Genomic DNA, 15311 nt, shown 5'->3' with positions numbered 1-15311 from the left:
TTTTAATCCATGATCAAATCTTAAACAAACATGTATAGTTTTCTTCCTATATATTTAAGAAAGTGAAAACCTCCTAAAATGTGATGGGCATATTTACATAAATTTGGTTAATATTTATAGATTTGGCCACTAGATTTCTTTCTAGTTTTTTTTTTACAGGGTACTCTTTAATTCATAATATAAATTGTTTGCTGGCTGGTATGTGAAAATCTGCAGTGATGATCATATTTTTAATAGATTTGGTTTAAGAGTTTAAAATCATCCTTTGTTGGCAGCTGTTGTATAATTTAAAAAATTGGCTGGTCTTTATCATCTCTGGTTCCCAGGAGGTAAGCCCTAAATCCTTGGAATTTTCTGAGTGATAGGAATGTCTCTATTATTCATGGTGGGTCCCTGAGATCACATCTGAGTTTATATTAACTGGATGACTCAGTGCAGAGTTTAGCCGTGCCAGAAAGACCAACTATGCAACTAGAGAGTTGGGCTCTGAGCCAGGTTACATCAGCGTTTCCTCTAGGTAGGAGACATGAGTTGAAGACTGAGTTCAAACACATGGCCAGTGACTCAATCAATCATGCCTATAAAATGAAACCCCACTAAAGACTCTGCACACCAAGGCTGAAGTGGGCTTTCCTAGTTAGTGATATTCTTATGGTCCAGAAGCCCCAGGAGGATGATATTATTTGTCTCACAATTTGGATTTAAAAAAAAAAACCATGGCTATAGTAACGAAAGTTACATAAGTCTTTGGATAAAGATGTTAATAATGAGCTCTTGTGAAACAGAGTGGCATTATGGTAACTCGTAAGACAGAAGTGTGACCTTATCACTCTGAAGTTACTCAGATCTGCAGAAGAGTCTGTAGTGTTTCATTAACTATATTTATGCTCTTTTTTTTTAGAATCCACATATGAGCGATCTCATATGGTATTTTTCTTTCTCTTTCTGGCTTACTTCACTTAGGATCATTGACTATGATATACAGTGAGAGAAAAATTTTATTTTTCTCATATTCAAAGATAGCCAAACCCATGACAATAAAATGATCAAGTGTCTCCCAGGAAATCTTGGGGACGGGAAGCAGCTTAGTGTCGTGGAGAAAGCACAAATTTAGAAGTCCTGGGCTCAATCTCAGTGATGCCCTTCATTCGCTGTAGGACCTTGGGCAGGTAATACTGCTTCACCACACTTCAAGTCCTTTATTTGCCAAGTAAGGGTAACGAAACAAATTACCTCCCTGTGTTGTAGAGAATGAAAGATGGAAGCAACATTATAGGTCAATTACCATTTAATTTCCTTTCATCTAATTAACATTATTCTCTTTCTCATTGAAACAATAACAAATAAAACAAGGAAACAAAGGTAAACAAGGATCCTTCCACAAAACTCAGGATCTTATTTCAGAGAGGACACTCCTTAAAAGAAGATGCATTATCATTGTCAGTCTTATCTATAAAAGTTTTACCAAACAGTATACAGTTCTTCTGGAAAAAGTAATTGATATTATGTATAAAGTAGGAGGTAGACGTATCCTTAGTGAATGATAAATTTGACAAGGCCATAACAATGACATTAGCATGGTCCTCTTCAAATACTGCCCCAAGTTAACAGCTGAATTATTTGAAGAACTTAAATGAATTTAGTAAGCCAAATGCATTAAGAAATTCCAGAAACAGGTATAGAAATATCAAATCACTATGTTCTATAACAGGAACTAACACGGTCAATTATACTTCAAAAACAAACAAACAAACTCATAGAAAAAGAGATCAGATTTGTAGTTACCGGATGTGGGGGGGGGGGGTGGAGGAAGGGGAAATAGGATGGAAGTAGTCAAAATGTACAACCTTCCAGTTATAAGATAAATAAGTACTAAAGATGTAATATACAACATGATAAATATATAATGAAAATTGTTAAAGAGTAAATCCTGAGAGTTCTCATCACAAGGAAAAACATTGTTTTCTATTTCTTTAATTATTGTATCTATATGAGATGATGGATATTCACTAAACTTACTGTGGTAATCATTTCATGATGTATCTAAGTCAAATCATTCTGTTGTATACCTTAAACTAATACCATGTTGTATGTCAATTATATCTCAATGAAATGCGTAGGGGAAAAAACAGAAATTCCAGAAACAAGAGTTAAGCTAATAATTCAGTACCAATACAGAAAAAGGGTTACAAAAGGTATGTATACTCAGCTTTAACCTTCATTTTCACTTGTAACCTCTAAGGTAAAATTATTTCGTGGAGAGTGACAGATCTTCTTCTAGTCTTCCCTAATAACTATGTAATTTACTTAAAGTGAGTTTCCATTTAAGAGAGCATGCTGGTTTCCTCTCTCAGAGTTCCCTTCAGAATTTCTGAAGTGTCTCCGTATCTTTGTTGAGTGTCTCATAAGTAAACACATCACTAAAGCGTGCACTTTTGTAAGAATACTCAAAAGAATGATGTAAACACTTGTACTTTTCACAGGCCAGGCTAATTTTTTTTTAAATTGCTAAAATTTCTTCAAGTAAACACATGAAGGAGTTTGTAGAAATGTTAAAAGAAAGAAAAAAAAGCCCCAAAGAATTTATGAAGCTTATTTTAGGCTGTAGCAAAGTAACTGAAAATAAAATTATCTAGAGACACAATGGAGGAATTGGAGGGTTTAGTTTAATTCAGCTTTCTCAGAGTTTGAAGCCACGAATTTAATGTGGACCTTTGGGGGTCCCTGAGAGGTAATAAAACTGTAAACTATTCAGGGACAGGCTTAAATTCCCAAAGTACTTGCCAACACATTTAATCTTTCTGAAGATATGTAAGGTTGATTAGATCAGGAATCTTAAAGTCTGTATGGTACTATTAAAATTTTTTTTTAATTTATCTTTTTTTGAGGGGGAAGTGATTAGGTTTGTTTATTTATTTATTTTAATGGAAGTACTGGAGATTGAACCCAGGACCTCATGCATGCTAGGCACGTGCCTTACCACTGAATTATACCCTTTCCCCTGGCACAGTACTAATTTTAACTGAAGTCATACTACTGACAGTATAGAAAAGTTGATATTGATCTTTGTTATAACTATTGCATATCCTCTGGTATTTATAATAGCCATCAGGACAGTTAACACTTGTGGTGCTGGTTGCACAAACACAGGAAATTACATGAATCATATACACAGCAATTTAAAAGAAAAACATTGTAAAAAGTCAGATTTTAATATTCTGCATTTGTTTAAAAATATAACCCTTCAGGAAGGTAATAACATTTTCGTTATGAGGTTTGTGTAATAGTGATCAACAACACTATCAATGGCATGGCAATTTGCAGTTACACAAAACATGCTAGTTATTCAGGCTTTGGAGGCTGACAGATCTGAGATCAAATCCTTTCTCTAGTTTCCACTGCCTGTGTGATTTTAAGAAAATTATATAAGCTCTCTGAGCTTCACTTTCTGCATTTTAAATATGACAATAACTAGGCTCACAGGTGGTTGTGAGGATTAATTGGGGATGTGGGGAAAGCACTAAGCACAATGCCTGGTAAATATCTGGATCTCAAAATGTTCTCTTCCTACATTTCCTCTGGAGAGTCAATAATCTTCCTAAAAACTGAAATGCTACGTTCTATTCATGTAGGGGAAACAGAATAATAGAACTTCAAGTTTCACAGCTTTCCCTGATTTGAGCATCAACTAAAGGAAAAGAATGGGGAATTGGGGAGATTAGTTTGGACGCTGTTGTCATGATCCAGGTATGGGAGAAAAAATTTGAAAGTGGAATGGGGATGGGAAATTTTGAAATGGAGTAGGATGTGGTACAAAACAATGAACTCATAGAAACTGGGGAATGATTGGGAACAGTGAGTAGGAGATATGAAAAAGCTAAAGCAGACACAAGGTTAGCAGTTGTGTGGATTTTACGCTCACTGACTGACTGATTATATTCAGGGATAATATTCAAGGTATTTACAGCCAGTATGCCACGCCACTGATCAGTCAGACCTGTTGCCAACTGCAAAGCTGGAGCTGAATGCTGGAGACCTGAGCCGGGTCCCTTTAGTTGCTGAGTAGTTGGGAGGTTTGGGACATCCTGGGGGAGGGCCTGCGATCCAGGTGTGGGGAGAGGTAGTAGTGTTGACACTTTTCAATATTGTAGTAACTAGCATGGCCATACCAGTACTTTTAAGTTGAATGTTAACGCTGATAACATATTCCTTAGTCTTCTCTCCTGTCTCTTATCTTCTCCAAGTTCCTTCAGCCATTCTCTTTGTGAAGTAATTATATACTTTACCATATTGGTTATCGTGCTCTGAATAATGGCTAGTGTTTTTCTTAAACTGAGCTGTTTGCATTACTCTAGAAGTGATCTACCAGCTCAGAGCAGACTTTTTGCATCCTGATTTGAACTCTGTTTTTACTAGGACCGTTAGAATTATATATACTTGTTTTCAATATCAATAAAATGAAAATCTAATGCCCTTTTTTAATAAAGTGCTTCACTGAGGTAAAAATGATAAAATTCATTCTCTAGCTGGCAAGTGAACTAATTAAAAGATTATTATATATTCCTTAAGCCAGCAAGTCTTTCAATATATTTTAAATTACATTTTGATACTATAATCTTTATTTCCATTTTAGAAAAGTTAATGTGCTCACTAATCTAAAATGTTGCATAATTGACAGTAGACATTTCAGCTAATGTAAATTAGCAGGTTCTGCTGAACTTGGAAAAGAAGGGGGAAAAGGACACTATTTGAAAGAATAAAAATAGTGTAATCAAAATTACAAGTCCCAGGCAAGATTTTATGTTTTCAGGATCAGGACCATCATTCCATCACTACTAATTTTAATAGTATTGTCTGTAATAGTGTTAAGTATCACTGATATTGGCAGTGAATTCAATGATAAAATTTTCTACTAATTGTTTTATCACTAAAAATTAAACTACCATAATTCACAGAAATTTTAAATCCAATTCTTTGATTGAGAGTATATATATTGATGATTTTTTTGAGGTTTAAATGTAATAAATTGTTTTATTTTTCTAATGGAATTCTGTCCAATTTTAAAGCTGTACAATAGATATTTCAAACTGTGTTGTAGATCAATAATGTTACAATTGATCTTTGCCTCAGGAATGGTACCTTTCCAGAAAATCCCCTGTTGAAATTTAATTTTAATACCTGAAATAGCCCATATTTGATAACTAAAAATATTTTATAATCGACCTCTAAAACTGTATTTCCTGATAGTTATAATCATCAAATGCAAGTATGCTTAAAGGATTTGCTTGACCTTCCACAGTAAGTAATTAGACAGAGCTTTCAAAGCTAAATTAAAATGAACATCAAATCCCCTTGTGAGACAGAAGTGTCCACATTGTGCTAAAGGATAATAGATCAGATGTGCTTGCTAAAACTCAATGAAAATAACACGTGTTTGGCTGTAGATGGTGATAGGACCCAACCAAAGATGTTTTTTTAACATCATAGTCTCAGATTCTCTTAGTTGGAAAAGTACTTTAAATGTCCTTTAATTCAATCACTCATTTGAATACTGAATTTTATACATGACCTCCAGTTTAGTTGTTTGAACACTCAGTTGCTTCTTAAATTTTTTATTTTATTCTTTTCAATGGAGCTTCTGGGGACTGAATGCAGGACTTAGTGCATGCTAAGCATATGTTCTACTACTGAGCTATACCCACTCCTACCCTGCAGTTGCTTCTTTGTATTTTCTCTCAGGACCTTCACTGGTAAACATTCATGCTTATTTTAAAATTTAGAGCCTCTAAGCTGCTGAAAAAAAGCATGATGTGGCCCAATTTAGAAATGCAATATTAGCACAGGTCAAGCTTTTGTTTGTTCCATCTAATAAGTTGACAGTTAAGGCAGAATTTCCTCCAAGATAGTTTCTTTGAATTAAAGTAGACTCTATATCTATATATAACAAATGATATTCAGACTTGTGGAAAGCTCCTCAGATTTAGTTGTTTGTCTCCTTTACCAACATTTTAGGAACTCTAGCTACTTAGGGAACCTATTGGAACCTAAGGGAGAATTTGCCCTATGAATTTCCCCTCTAGTTATCATTTCCCATATGTTTAGCAGAACTACCAGTTATTCCCTTAGATTACCAGGCAAAAGAGAAATCTAGACTTATATCTGTGAATTAGTTTGGGAAGTTAATGAAGAAGTGTGGAGATCACAATTTTTGCAGTTTTAGAAAACCAGAATTTCTGGTTTCAAATTCTACTACTAGTGAGCTTCATAATCATTAATGTCACTGTATTTCTCTGACTTTTCAGTTTACTTCTCTGTAGTGTGAGAGTAAATATTCCTACAATTAAGGGTTGTTGTAAGGATTAAAGGAAATAATACAGAATATATAAACAACTAAAATTAAACTCTTGAACTCTTCTTACTACATCTTTAAATTTAGCAGCTTTGTGACCCTAATGTCTTGATGGGAAGTAAGAGTTAACACATATTTTCAAAATGTGTAAAATTCATTAACCAAATGTCATTCCAATACAAAATAAGCTTCTAAACTTGAGGACTTTTTCCCCCTTACCTATCACTGTAAATACCTCAGGAACCAAGACAAAAACTGTAGATGGTAGTTTTATGATACTGAATATAATGATAATAAAACAACAGCTGTTATCTACTGCATGTTTGTTGTGTACTAATCACTCCTCCCAAATGCTCCTTTCCTCTTCCTTGTTGTTATGGCTGGGGAGGGACTGTTCTTGGATTCAGTCTCTTCATATGTGTCCTCTCCTGACAAAAAAGCTGACTGGTCCTGTATTTGATTAAACTTTTATGAATGTTCTTTTCTGCTTCAAGGACCATAATTTGGGTTGTCAACCTGAAACTAGGAATGACACTTTTGAGAAATGTCCTCTGCTTGGCACTTGAGGTTAAGGATGACCAAATTTCAATTTTGAATTACTCTTTCAATTCATCATGCATTTTAGTTGAGAATTCTAAAAAAATATGGACAACTGTGCATGTCTGTTCTTACTGTATGTACTTTCATGTATTTATGCTTGTTTTAAGTATAACCATAACCTTGGCATGCAGATGATTCATTCACCCAAGTCAGAATAGAACACCATTATTCTAGATCATGTTCTATTTTCAAGGGGTTATAATAGTGAATGTCACATCTTTCATCAAATGTACCTTGATAAACTTTTTAAAAGGCTACCAAAACAATAACAATAAACATAAAAACTTCCCTCCTCACTTCTCTGTCTATATTTTACTGTTACTTTCTTTCATTTTATGTATTTTCTTCTTTTACAAGTTCCTTTCTTTTTCCACAGATTTAAAAAGAAACTACAATTTTCTTCTCCACACCCTCTCTTGCTGATTAATATTGCTAATATCAGCAGTCTTTTAGATTTCTGAAGATGATAGAATTGATGTTTGCTGCATTGAGAGGATTTTTAGTGCTCTCTATTACAAATTGTGGCAATGTTTACCCACTTTTATTTGCCGTTTACTATTCCTGTTTATATTTTGGTGGAAAAAATTGTAGCTCTCTGTCTCACAGGAGTTTGCAAATACTGTCAAAACATTTTCACAATATCGGCATGGAGGGTACCATTTTTGCTTTCTTGACAAAGTATCAATGCATGACAAAGGTACATTTGAAGCTACCTATTTTGGAGAGTAGACTGAAGTTGAAAGACAAGCATTGGCTCCCAATGCTACCCGTAAAGTATCTTGTCTTCTATATCCTCAAGAAAAAAAACTCCAATACATTTTATAAATTCTAACCTTTTCTTGTGTAAATTTGAGTAAGATACCATGTGGATCAACTATTCAAACATCTTAGGGTTTTAGAAGTTTATGTAGAACACATAACATGACAAGTGGACATCAGTACTTTCTTAAATTCTGATTAGCCAAAGAACTAATAGTTACATGGCTGTATTTCTCTCAAAGAAAGATCCATGAGTCTCATGATATTTGCTCTTTTTCTCATGAGACTCTGCTTTCTACACTGGCTAGAGTAATCTCAGCTCTATTACGTCGAGTTTATCTTAAATCACAGGAATAACTCTATCCATTGCTTGAATCTTTCATATTTTACTGGGTGGCCAGCCAAGAGAGATGTTAACACTTTCATATGTTTGTGTGCCCATTAGAATAATTTATAGAAACAAAAAACACCCTACTACCTAGACACGTGCCTTATTGGCTTGTTTATCACTGTATACCATCTCTGCTCATTACAAGCACATTTTCTCATGTACTGTACTTAATAGAACTTGTACAAGTAAGTGTTACATCTGGAAAACTGGTGTTTTCACTAAGCCTCATTTCACTCCAGATTCTCCCTTGATACCTAACTCTTTTTTTCTTTTGGCTTTGAATCTTTTTGTTTATTTATTTTTATAAAAAATTTTTCTTTATTGAAGTGTAGTTGATTTACAATGTTAATTTCAGCTGTATAGCAGAGCAATTCAGTTATACATATACATATATATTTTTTCAGGTTCTTTTCCATTATGTTACTACAAGAAATTGAATATAGTTCAATTTCTATACAGTAGGTTCTTGTCACTTATCTATTTTATATATAGTAATGTGTATCCATCCAAACTCCTAATTTATCCCTCCCCAGCTATTTCCGCTTTGTTAACCATAGTTTGCTTTCTATGTCCATGACTCTATTTTTGGTTGGTAAATAAGATTTATATATATATATTTAGATTTCACATATAAGTGACATTTGTCTTTCTCTGACTTACTTCACTTAATATGATAATCTCTAGGTCCATTCATGTTGCTGCAAATGGTATTATTTCATTCTTTTTTTCTGGCTGAGTAATATTCCGCTGTGTGTGTGTGTGTGTGTGTGTGTGTGTGTGTGTGTGTGTGTGTGTGTGTATGTGTCTGTTGATGGACATTTAGGTTGTTTCCATGTCTTGGCTACTGTAAGTAGTGCTGCTGTGAACCCTCTGAACTGTGGGTTTGATGTCTATATGGTTTGGCACTAGGTCAAGGAATAACTCATTTTGTTGGAGAATTGTTTTATGTTGGTATTTTGCTTTTGCAGTGCAGCAGGAAGATCCTTCTGGACAGGAGCCATGTTTTATGAGCTCTGACCACAATGTCATGTAACTAAATCTTATGAGTGTCTGGTGAAGTTCCTCTTAAATGAGACCCCTCTAAGCATTAAGTACCCAATACAAACTCAAAAGTCACATACTGAAAGGGGGCATTACCAAGTTGTTCTAATGGTCACATAGAAAAATCTGCTTAAAAAGTGCCAATATGCCAAAAACCTCTAAGACATTCTCAACATAAAACGCCAGTCATTTCTATAGTCAGTTTACATTAGTTCATTGTTATGTTCAAAGTAAGTTACTTACTAAGGCGAATTTTTTGTTGAGAATCATCTGCTCCACCAAAGATGACTCATTATGGAAGAGGTGGGGCTGCATGTGGCTCCACATGTGTGGAAACCACCAGAACTCATCCACAGATCCCAACAGATGGTCATCCCCTTCATCTTCCTCTTCAGTTCCTTGGGTTGGGGGGGAAGAGGGGGAAGATTATTCAGTTAATTTCAGTTACACTAATCGTCTGTTTATCTGTTTATATATCTGTCTATATATCAATCCACCCATCCATCCAATTATATATTTAGAAGTTACCATTTATACTATCTTCAATACATATAATTGAACATGAAATGTAACAAAGGAAAATACATGCCTCGAGGAACAACCAGAGAGTGTGATACAGTTCCTTTAAAAGTTTTTAAACATGAGATATGGCTGTAAAATCACTGCAAGATGGACGTACAGAACCATTCCCAAGGATGTTAGAACTTTTAACCTTTAGCATCTTTGTGTAATTTGTAGTTTGGAGAGAATAGGGGCTGAGCAGGGAATGCAATCAAGGGGATGTGAGTGAGGAAATGTACAGCAGAGCCCCAACAGTAAATCGTTCTGATGGGTTGTGACACAACAGTCTCAACAAAATAATTCCATAATTTATCTGGTTTACTCCTTAAGTCTGAGATGCAGCTGCTCAGTCATATTTAGAGAAAACTAAGGCACAAAAAGGAGAAAAGGGGGAAATGTAGCAACTGTTATTGGGAAAACTAGAGAAAACTGAAGGGAAGAAAGAAGAAAGGATGACAGTGATGAAAAGAAGCTGAGAAGTGGTGAAGTCAGAGTGAAACCTTCCAAGCTGCTCCTTGGTGGTACTCCTGCTCCTCACTGCTCATCCTTTCTGTCAAGTTCTTGGAAGCAGACTTTCCACCAAGAAACTTCTATTTCCCTGAAAGTCAAAGCTTTGTTGTTGTTCTTCTGGTTTTTCAAACATGGGTTTGTTTTATTTCCTCCATTCTCCCTGACCTGCAGTTTAGTTGCGTGTGGGAAGTCACAGCTCTCTTAACTTGCCTGCAAGGGTAGGAGTTTCTTTTTGTACTTCCCCAGGCACAGTTTGCTAAAGCATGAAATCAGAGCAGTGTAAGGGGCCTGTCCTGGCATAGCATAAGATGATTATTAATCATTACAAAATTAGGCAGCTGCACTTGAATTTCAGCCACAACACTGAATCTAATAAGGTCCTAGAATAGTGGATTCTTCACATGATGTCTGATTTGGGTGAAGAAACGCTCTCTCCTGTTTTCAATAGTAGTTCTGATGTGACTGGTTTTAATAGGATCCTACAGGCTAAAGATGGAGGATGGGCTGCTGCCCTGGCCCAGCCAACTGAGCCCAGTGCTTGTTACCACTGTTCTCTCATTTAATTTTTCCAAGAGAAGGAAGGCAGAGCCTACTGGCAGGAAAAGAATCAGATCTGATGATTTATTGGGCAATAAAGGAGATTTACCAAGGATAAAGTTGTAGTATGAGGCTGCTTGTTTGTTCTAATTTATGCAGGAGGGACAAGATTATATAGAATGAGTGGAATAATAATCCTTCAACAAGGACCGTCTTCAATGTCACTTTCCTATGCTTAGGTACTCTGCTGATATGAAGGAATTTTTTTTTCTCTCTCTCTAAAGAGCATCTTTAAATCTAATCTGTTTTATTTCCCTTAAGTTTTTCCTCTTCATCATACACTCCTGTTACCATAGTATAGTTGAATAAGTATAGCCTTTGGAGTCAGATGTTTTTAGGTTATTTGTAGGTTCCAACACATTTGAGTTGTGTGACTGTGGGCAAGTCACATAACCCCTTTAATGTTGGTATTCATGCAGGCAGAAATATGGACAGCAGTAACTATTTTATTCTTTCTGGGAACAAGTGTCTGCACAGTCCTGTCACACTGGGTAATCTAAAATGCCTATTTATTTATTTATACTTTTTTTCTTGAAGTACAGTCAGTTACAGTATGTCAATTTCTGGGGTACAGCATAATGTTTCAGTGATACATAGACATACATTTATTTGTTTTCATATTCTTTTTCATTATACATTACTACAAGATATTGAATATAGTTCCATCTGCTATACAGAAGAAACTTGTTGTTTATCCATTTTATATATAGTAGTTAGTATCTGCAAATCATGAACTCCCAGTTTATCCCTTCCCAGTCCCCTCCCCCCGGTAACCATAGTTTGTTTTCTATGTCTGTGAGTCTGTTTCTGTTTTGTAAATAAGTTCATTTGTGTCTTTTTTTTTTTAAGATTCCATATATAAGTGATATCATATGGTATTTTTCTTTCTCTTTCTGGCTTTCTTCACTTAGAATGACGATCTCCAGCTCCATCCATGTTGCTGCAAATGGCACTGTTTTATTCTTTTTTATGGCTGAGTAGTATTCCATTGTATAAATATACCAAACTTCTTTATCCAGTCATCTGTCAATAGACATTAAGGTTGTTTCCATGTCTTGGTTATTGTAAATAGTGCTTAAAATGTCCATTTTTTCCCCCTCCTATATTTCCTGTTCCTGTTTGTCTTGTGTCTCTTATGTGTCTCCTTTTGTGTGTGTGTTTAGCTGTAATACCGCATGGGGTGGAGGTGGGTCTCCCCTGAATGTTATGTGGCAGAGAGGACACTGTATTTAAGAAGTTAAGAACTGATCAAGCTATTGTATTAACTAATTGCCCTGATTAATGAGTCACCAACATCGAGCATTCTTGGGGCTTCTGAGTAACTATCTTATAGCTCAGGGAGGCCTTCTAGAGAGAACTGCAAAGGAATAGCAGATGGAGTTAGGGGTTTAGAATCTCTGATGACTCCAATCATGGCAAAGTCTTGGGTCCTGTTAGCTTTTAGGTAATAAATAAGGCAGCCCTGGTAGAGAAACACTGGTGACATGTGACTGGTGATGCCTTAATACTTTTTTTATTTTTATTTTTTGACATAGGGATGACATTTGGATTCCCTACAATTAAACATCTCAGCTTACGTATGCTCCTCTTGCTTAATATTTTGTATGTCCTCAGGACAGCATATTGATTAAAATTACAGTCAGTTACCTGTTGAAACTTTACTTTTCCGTACTGAAAACAGCAGATGTCTCTTGGGGTTTCCCAGTAAACAGTTCATTTCTGATTTCCAAATCCCCTGGGTAAAGTGAGCTGAGATTTCCTTGTTTATGAAAAGTCACCCCTCCTACCACCTTTAATCTCTATTCCTTGTCCTCTATAATTCCTATCTTTCCCTGCATCCTTGTTACCTCTATTCATTTTTCTAGTTGGCCTTCACCCAAAGCTTATTTATCAGGACATTGCAACAGATTTCAGAGTTCTTTGGAACGAAAGCTCAGGCATTTGTTGTCCTTCCCTGAATATTATGGTGAAATCTGGTATTAAAATATTCATACATTTTAATCATGCAGCAGTTAGACAAACGACGTCTGCCCTCTGACAGATTTATGTAAATTCATAGTAGGCATAATTGTACGCCTCTCTTTTTTTCTTTATTACTCTTTCTTATCTGATTTCCTTTAATCCTACTTTGGGGATGTTTTATATCAGAATTAATTATATTGAGAACAAGTGTCTATTGCTTATTACTTTAAACCTTATGATAAAAAGTAGCTGAAACAGTTGTTCATGGTTGGATTGTCCTGGCCTCTTGCCACTCCTTACACCCCCACTTTCCCTATTTCAGTCAGAACTGGAGAAAGAGAAATGAACTGGGAGTCAAATTCCACAGTTTTAACTGTCATTTCTTAAGTTGTTACAAAACTATACTGAACTCTTATGATTATTGAAAATTATTTTATTATGTATCTATTTAAATAACTTATGTCTCTTCAGTATTTTATTTGTAGTATTTCCTATTCTGATATTATATTAAAAACACCATCATTGACTGAGACTGTGCTAAGTGCTTTTTAGGATCATCTTATTAAATTCTCACTCCAACCCTAGGAGCTAAGGACCTTGCTAACTCCATTTTACAGATAAGGAAATTGTTATTAGGAGAGGTAAAGTAATTTGTTCCACATCACTGGGAATGGTGGGATAAATCCTGAATTCAGAGCCTAAATTCTTACCTAGATTACACATCTCCAGGGCCCTTAACTATCATTCATGAACCAAACGTGGAGTGTAAAAATAAGATTAGGATTTACTAATTCATATAACATTGCTCTTCACATTGTTAATGAATTCTATGATTATAATTAGAATTTACAAATACTATTGGTTCTCAGTGATTTGGGAAAATATACAAACCTAAAGAACCTATAGATAAGGGGAAGTAACCTTTGCCATTCAGCTTCCTTAATCAAGGATTGACAACTGAACAACAAAAATCCATTTTTTTTTCTAATGCATAAGAATTAGGCTCTGACTGACCTAAAGTTAAGACTTTTTTTTAACACTTAACTAGCTATATGAACTTGTGCCCCTCTAAGTTTATGGGTTCTTATCTAGAAAACAAGGTAACATATTCCTTAACTCCTAGGATTTGATGAAAAGGTACATGAAAAGTGCTTAGTTAAGTACCTAAAATATGGTGTTGCTCACTAAAAGGGAACTAGGGAACTGTAATTTTTATTCCACTATATCTTTACTTCTCACAACATGCACAACTCCTTCAAAAACTAAAATAAATCAAACAAGATGAAACTCCTGAAATAAAGTCTACTATTTTGACACTGCTGTTTTTCTCCTTTTCAAGACTGAATAAAATAAAATTTTTACTAGAAAACAGAATTACTCATGTAGAAAGAAAGACAATGTAATTCAATTAAACTTTACAATACCTAATTTTTGAAGGATTCAGAATATTGATTTTTATATCTGTTCCCATTGAAAACTGATCTGACTGGTTTTAGACAACCCTGGTCAAATTTCTGTGGTAGCTTTCCTACTGTATACAGATAAAAAAATTCTTTCAAGCCTTAGCCTATGTTCTACTTTCCCTGACTTACAGAGAGGACGTTCTTACTACGAGTTGTGGAAAGTACTCACAGCAAATAAGGAAAGAGGACAAGTCTTTGAGAAACAAGAATGAAGGAGAGCAATTGGCTAGAGTCATTCTTTAGCATTCAGTACTGGGCAAAACCTGAGTTATTAGGAGTGTTTTCTTATATTTCTATCATGTTTGGTAAAGAAAGTGTTAAATTATTCTTAATATTTAGAGTGATTTTCTTTCACAGCACAACATGCTCAAATTCTATTCTCTAACCGTATTCCATATACATACTAATAGTTCAAATAAAGGTGACTTTATTTTCACTGAATCATTTTTTCATTCATTCCCTTTCTTCAATAGACAGTTTTACTTGCTGGTGTGACAGCAGTAAAGCCTTTGTGGAGTGTTCATTTTAGTGAGGGAAGAAAGACAACAGATAATTTAAAAATAAAATGCATTCAGTATCCATTCACAATAGAACACTTCAGCCATCTAGAAATAGAAGAGAGCTTCCTTAAGTTAATAAAGAGTATCTATAAAATAGTCTATTGAAAGAATTCCCCTAAGAACAGGAACAAAACTACTGAAGTATTTCCCCTGAGGTCAGGAACAAGATATGAGTGTCACTATTACCACCTTTATTTAATATTTACTGCAGACTGAAGCTCGTGCAATAGGCAAGAAAAGAAACAAAACTCATAAAGCTCAGAAAGGAAGAAATAAAATTTTTACTCTTCAAAAATTATGTGATTGAATGGGTAGAAAATCCAAAAGAATCTATAAACTATAGAATTAATAAATGAATGTAGCAAGGTTGCTGTATACAAGGTCAACAGACAAAATTGTTTTTTGCATAGTTGACAGAGAAATGGAAAATAAAAATTTAAAAAATACACCATTTACTAGTGCATCAAAAAACCTGCCAAGGAGTAAATATAAAAACAATAAAGTTTTATCAAGTGTAA

General features: G+C 34.8%; 1 protein-coding gene across 1 annotated transcript in view; it reads right to left on the bottom strand.

The window, feature by feature from the left end:
* The window catches only part of NDST3 (N-deacetylase and N-sulfotransferase 3), a 133972-nt gene that overhangs the window by 74929 nt on the left and 43732 nt on the right, over positions 1-15311 (bottom strand). The window contains exon 3 of the mRNA XM_032462383.1: positions 9384-9538. Within this exon, the coding sequence (XP_032318274.1) occupies positions 9384-9538 (155 nt within the window). The remainder of the gene's footprint in view (positions 1-9383; positions 9539-15311) is intronic.

The sequence above is a fragment of the Camelus ferus genome, chromosome 2, assembly GCF_009834535.1.
Source record: "Camelus ferus isolate YT-003-E chromosome 2, BCGSAC_Cfer_1.0, whole genome shotgun sequence".
In the NCBI taxonomy this organism is placed as follows: domain Eukaryota; kingdom Metazoa; phylum Chordata; class Mammalia; order Artiodactyla; family Camelidae; genus Camelus; species Camelus ferus.
The sequence above is the reverse complement of the archived record's forward strand: the minus strand, read 5'-3'. Positions and strand labels throughout refer to the sequence as shown.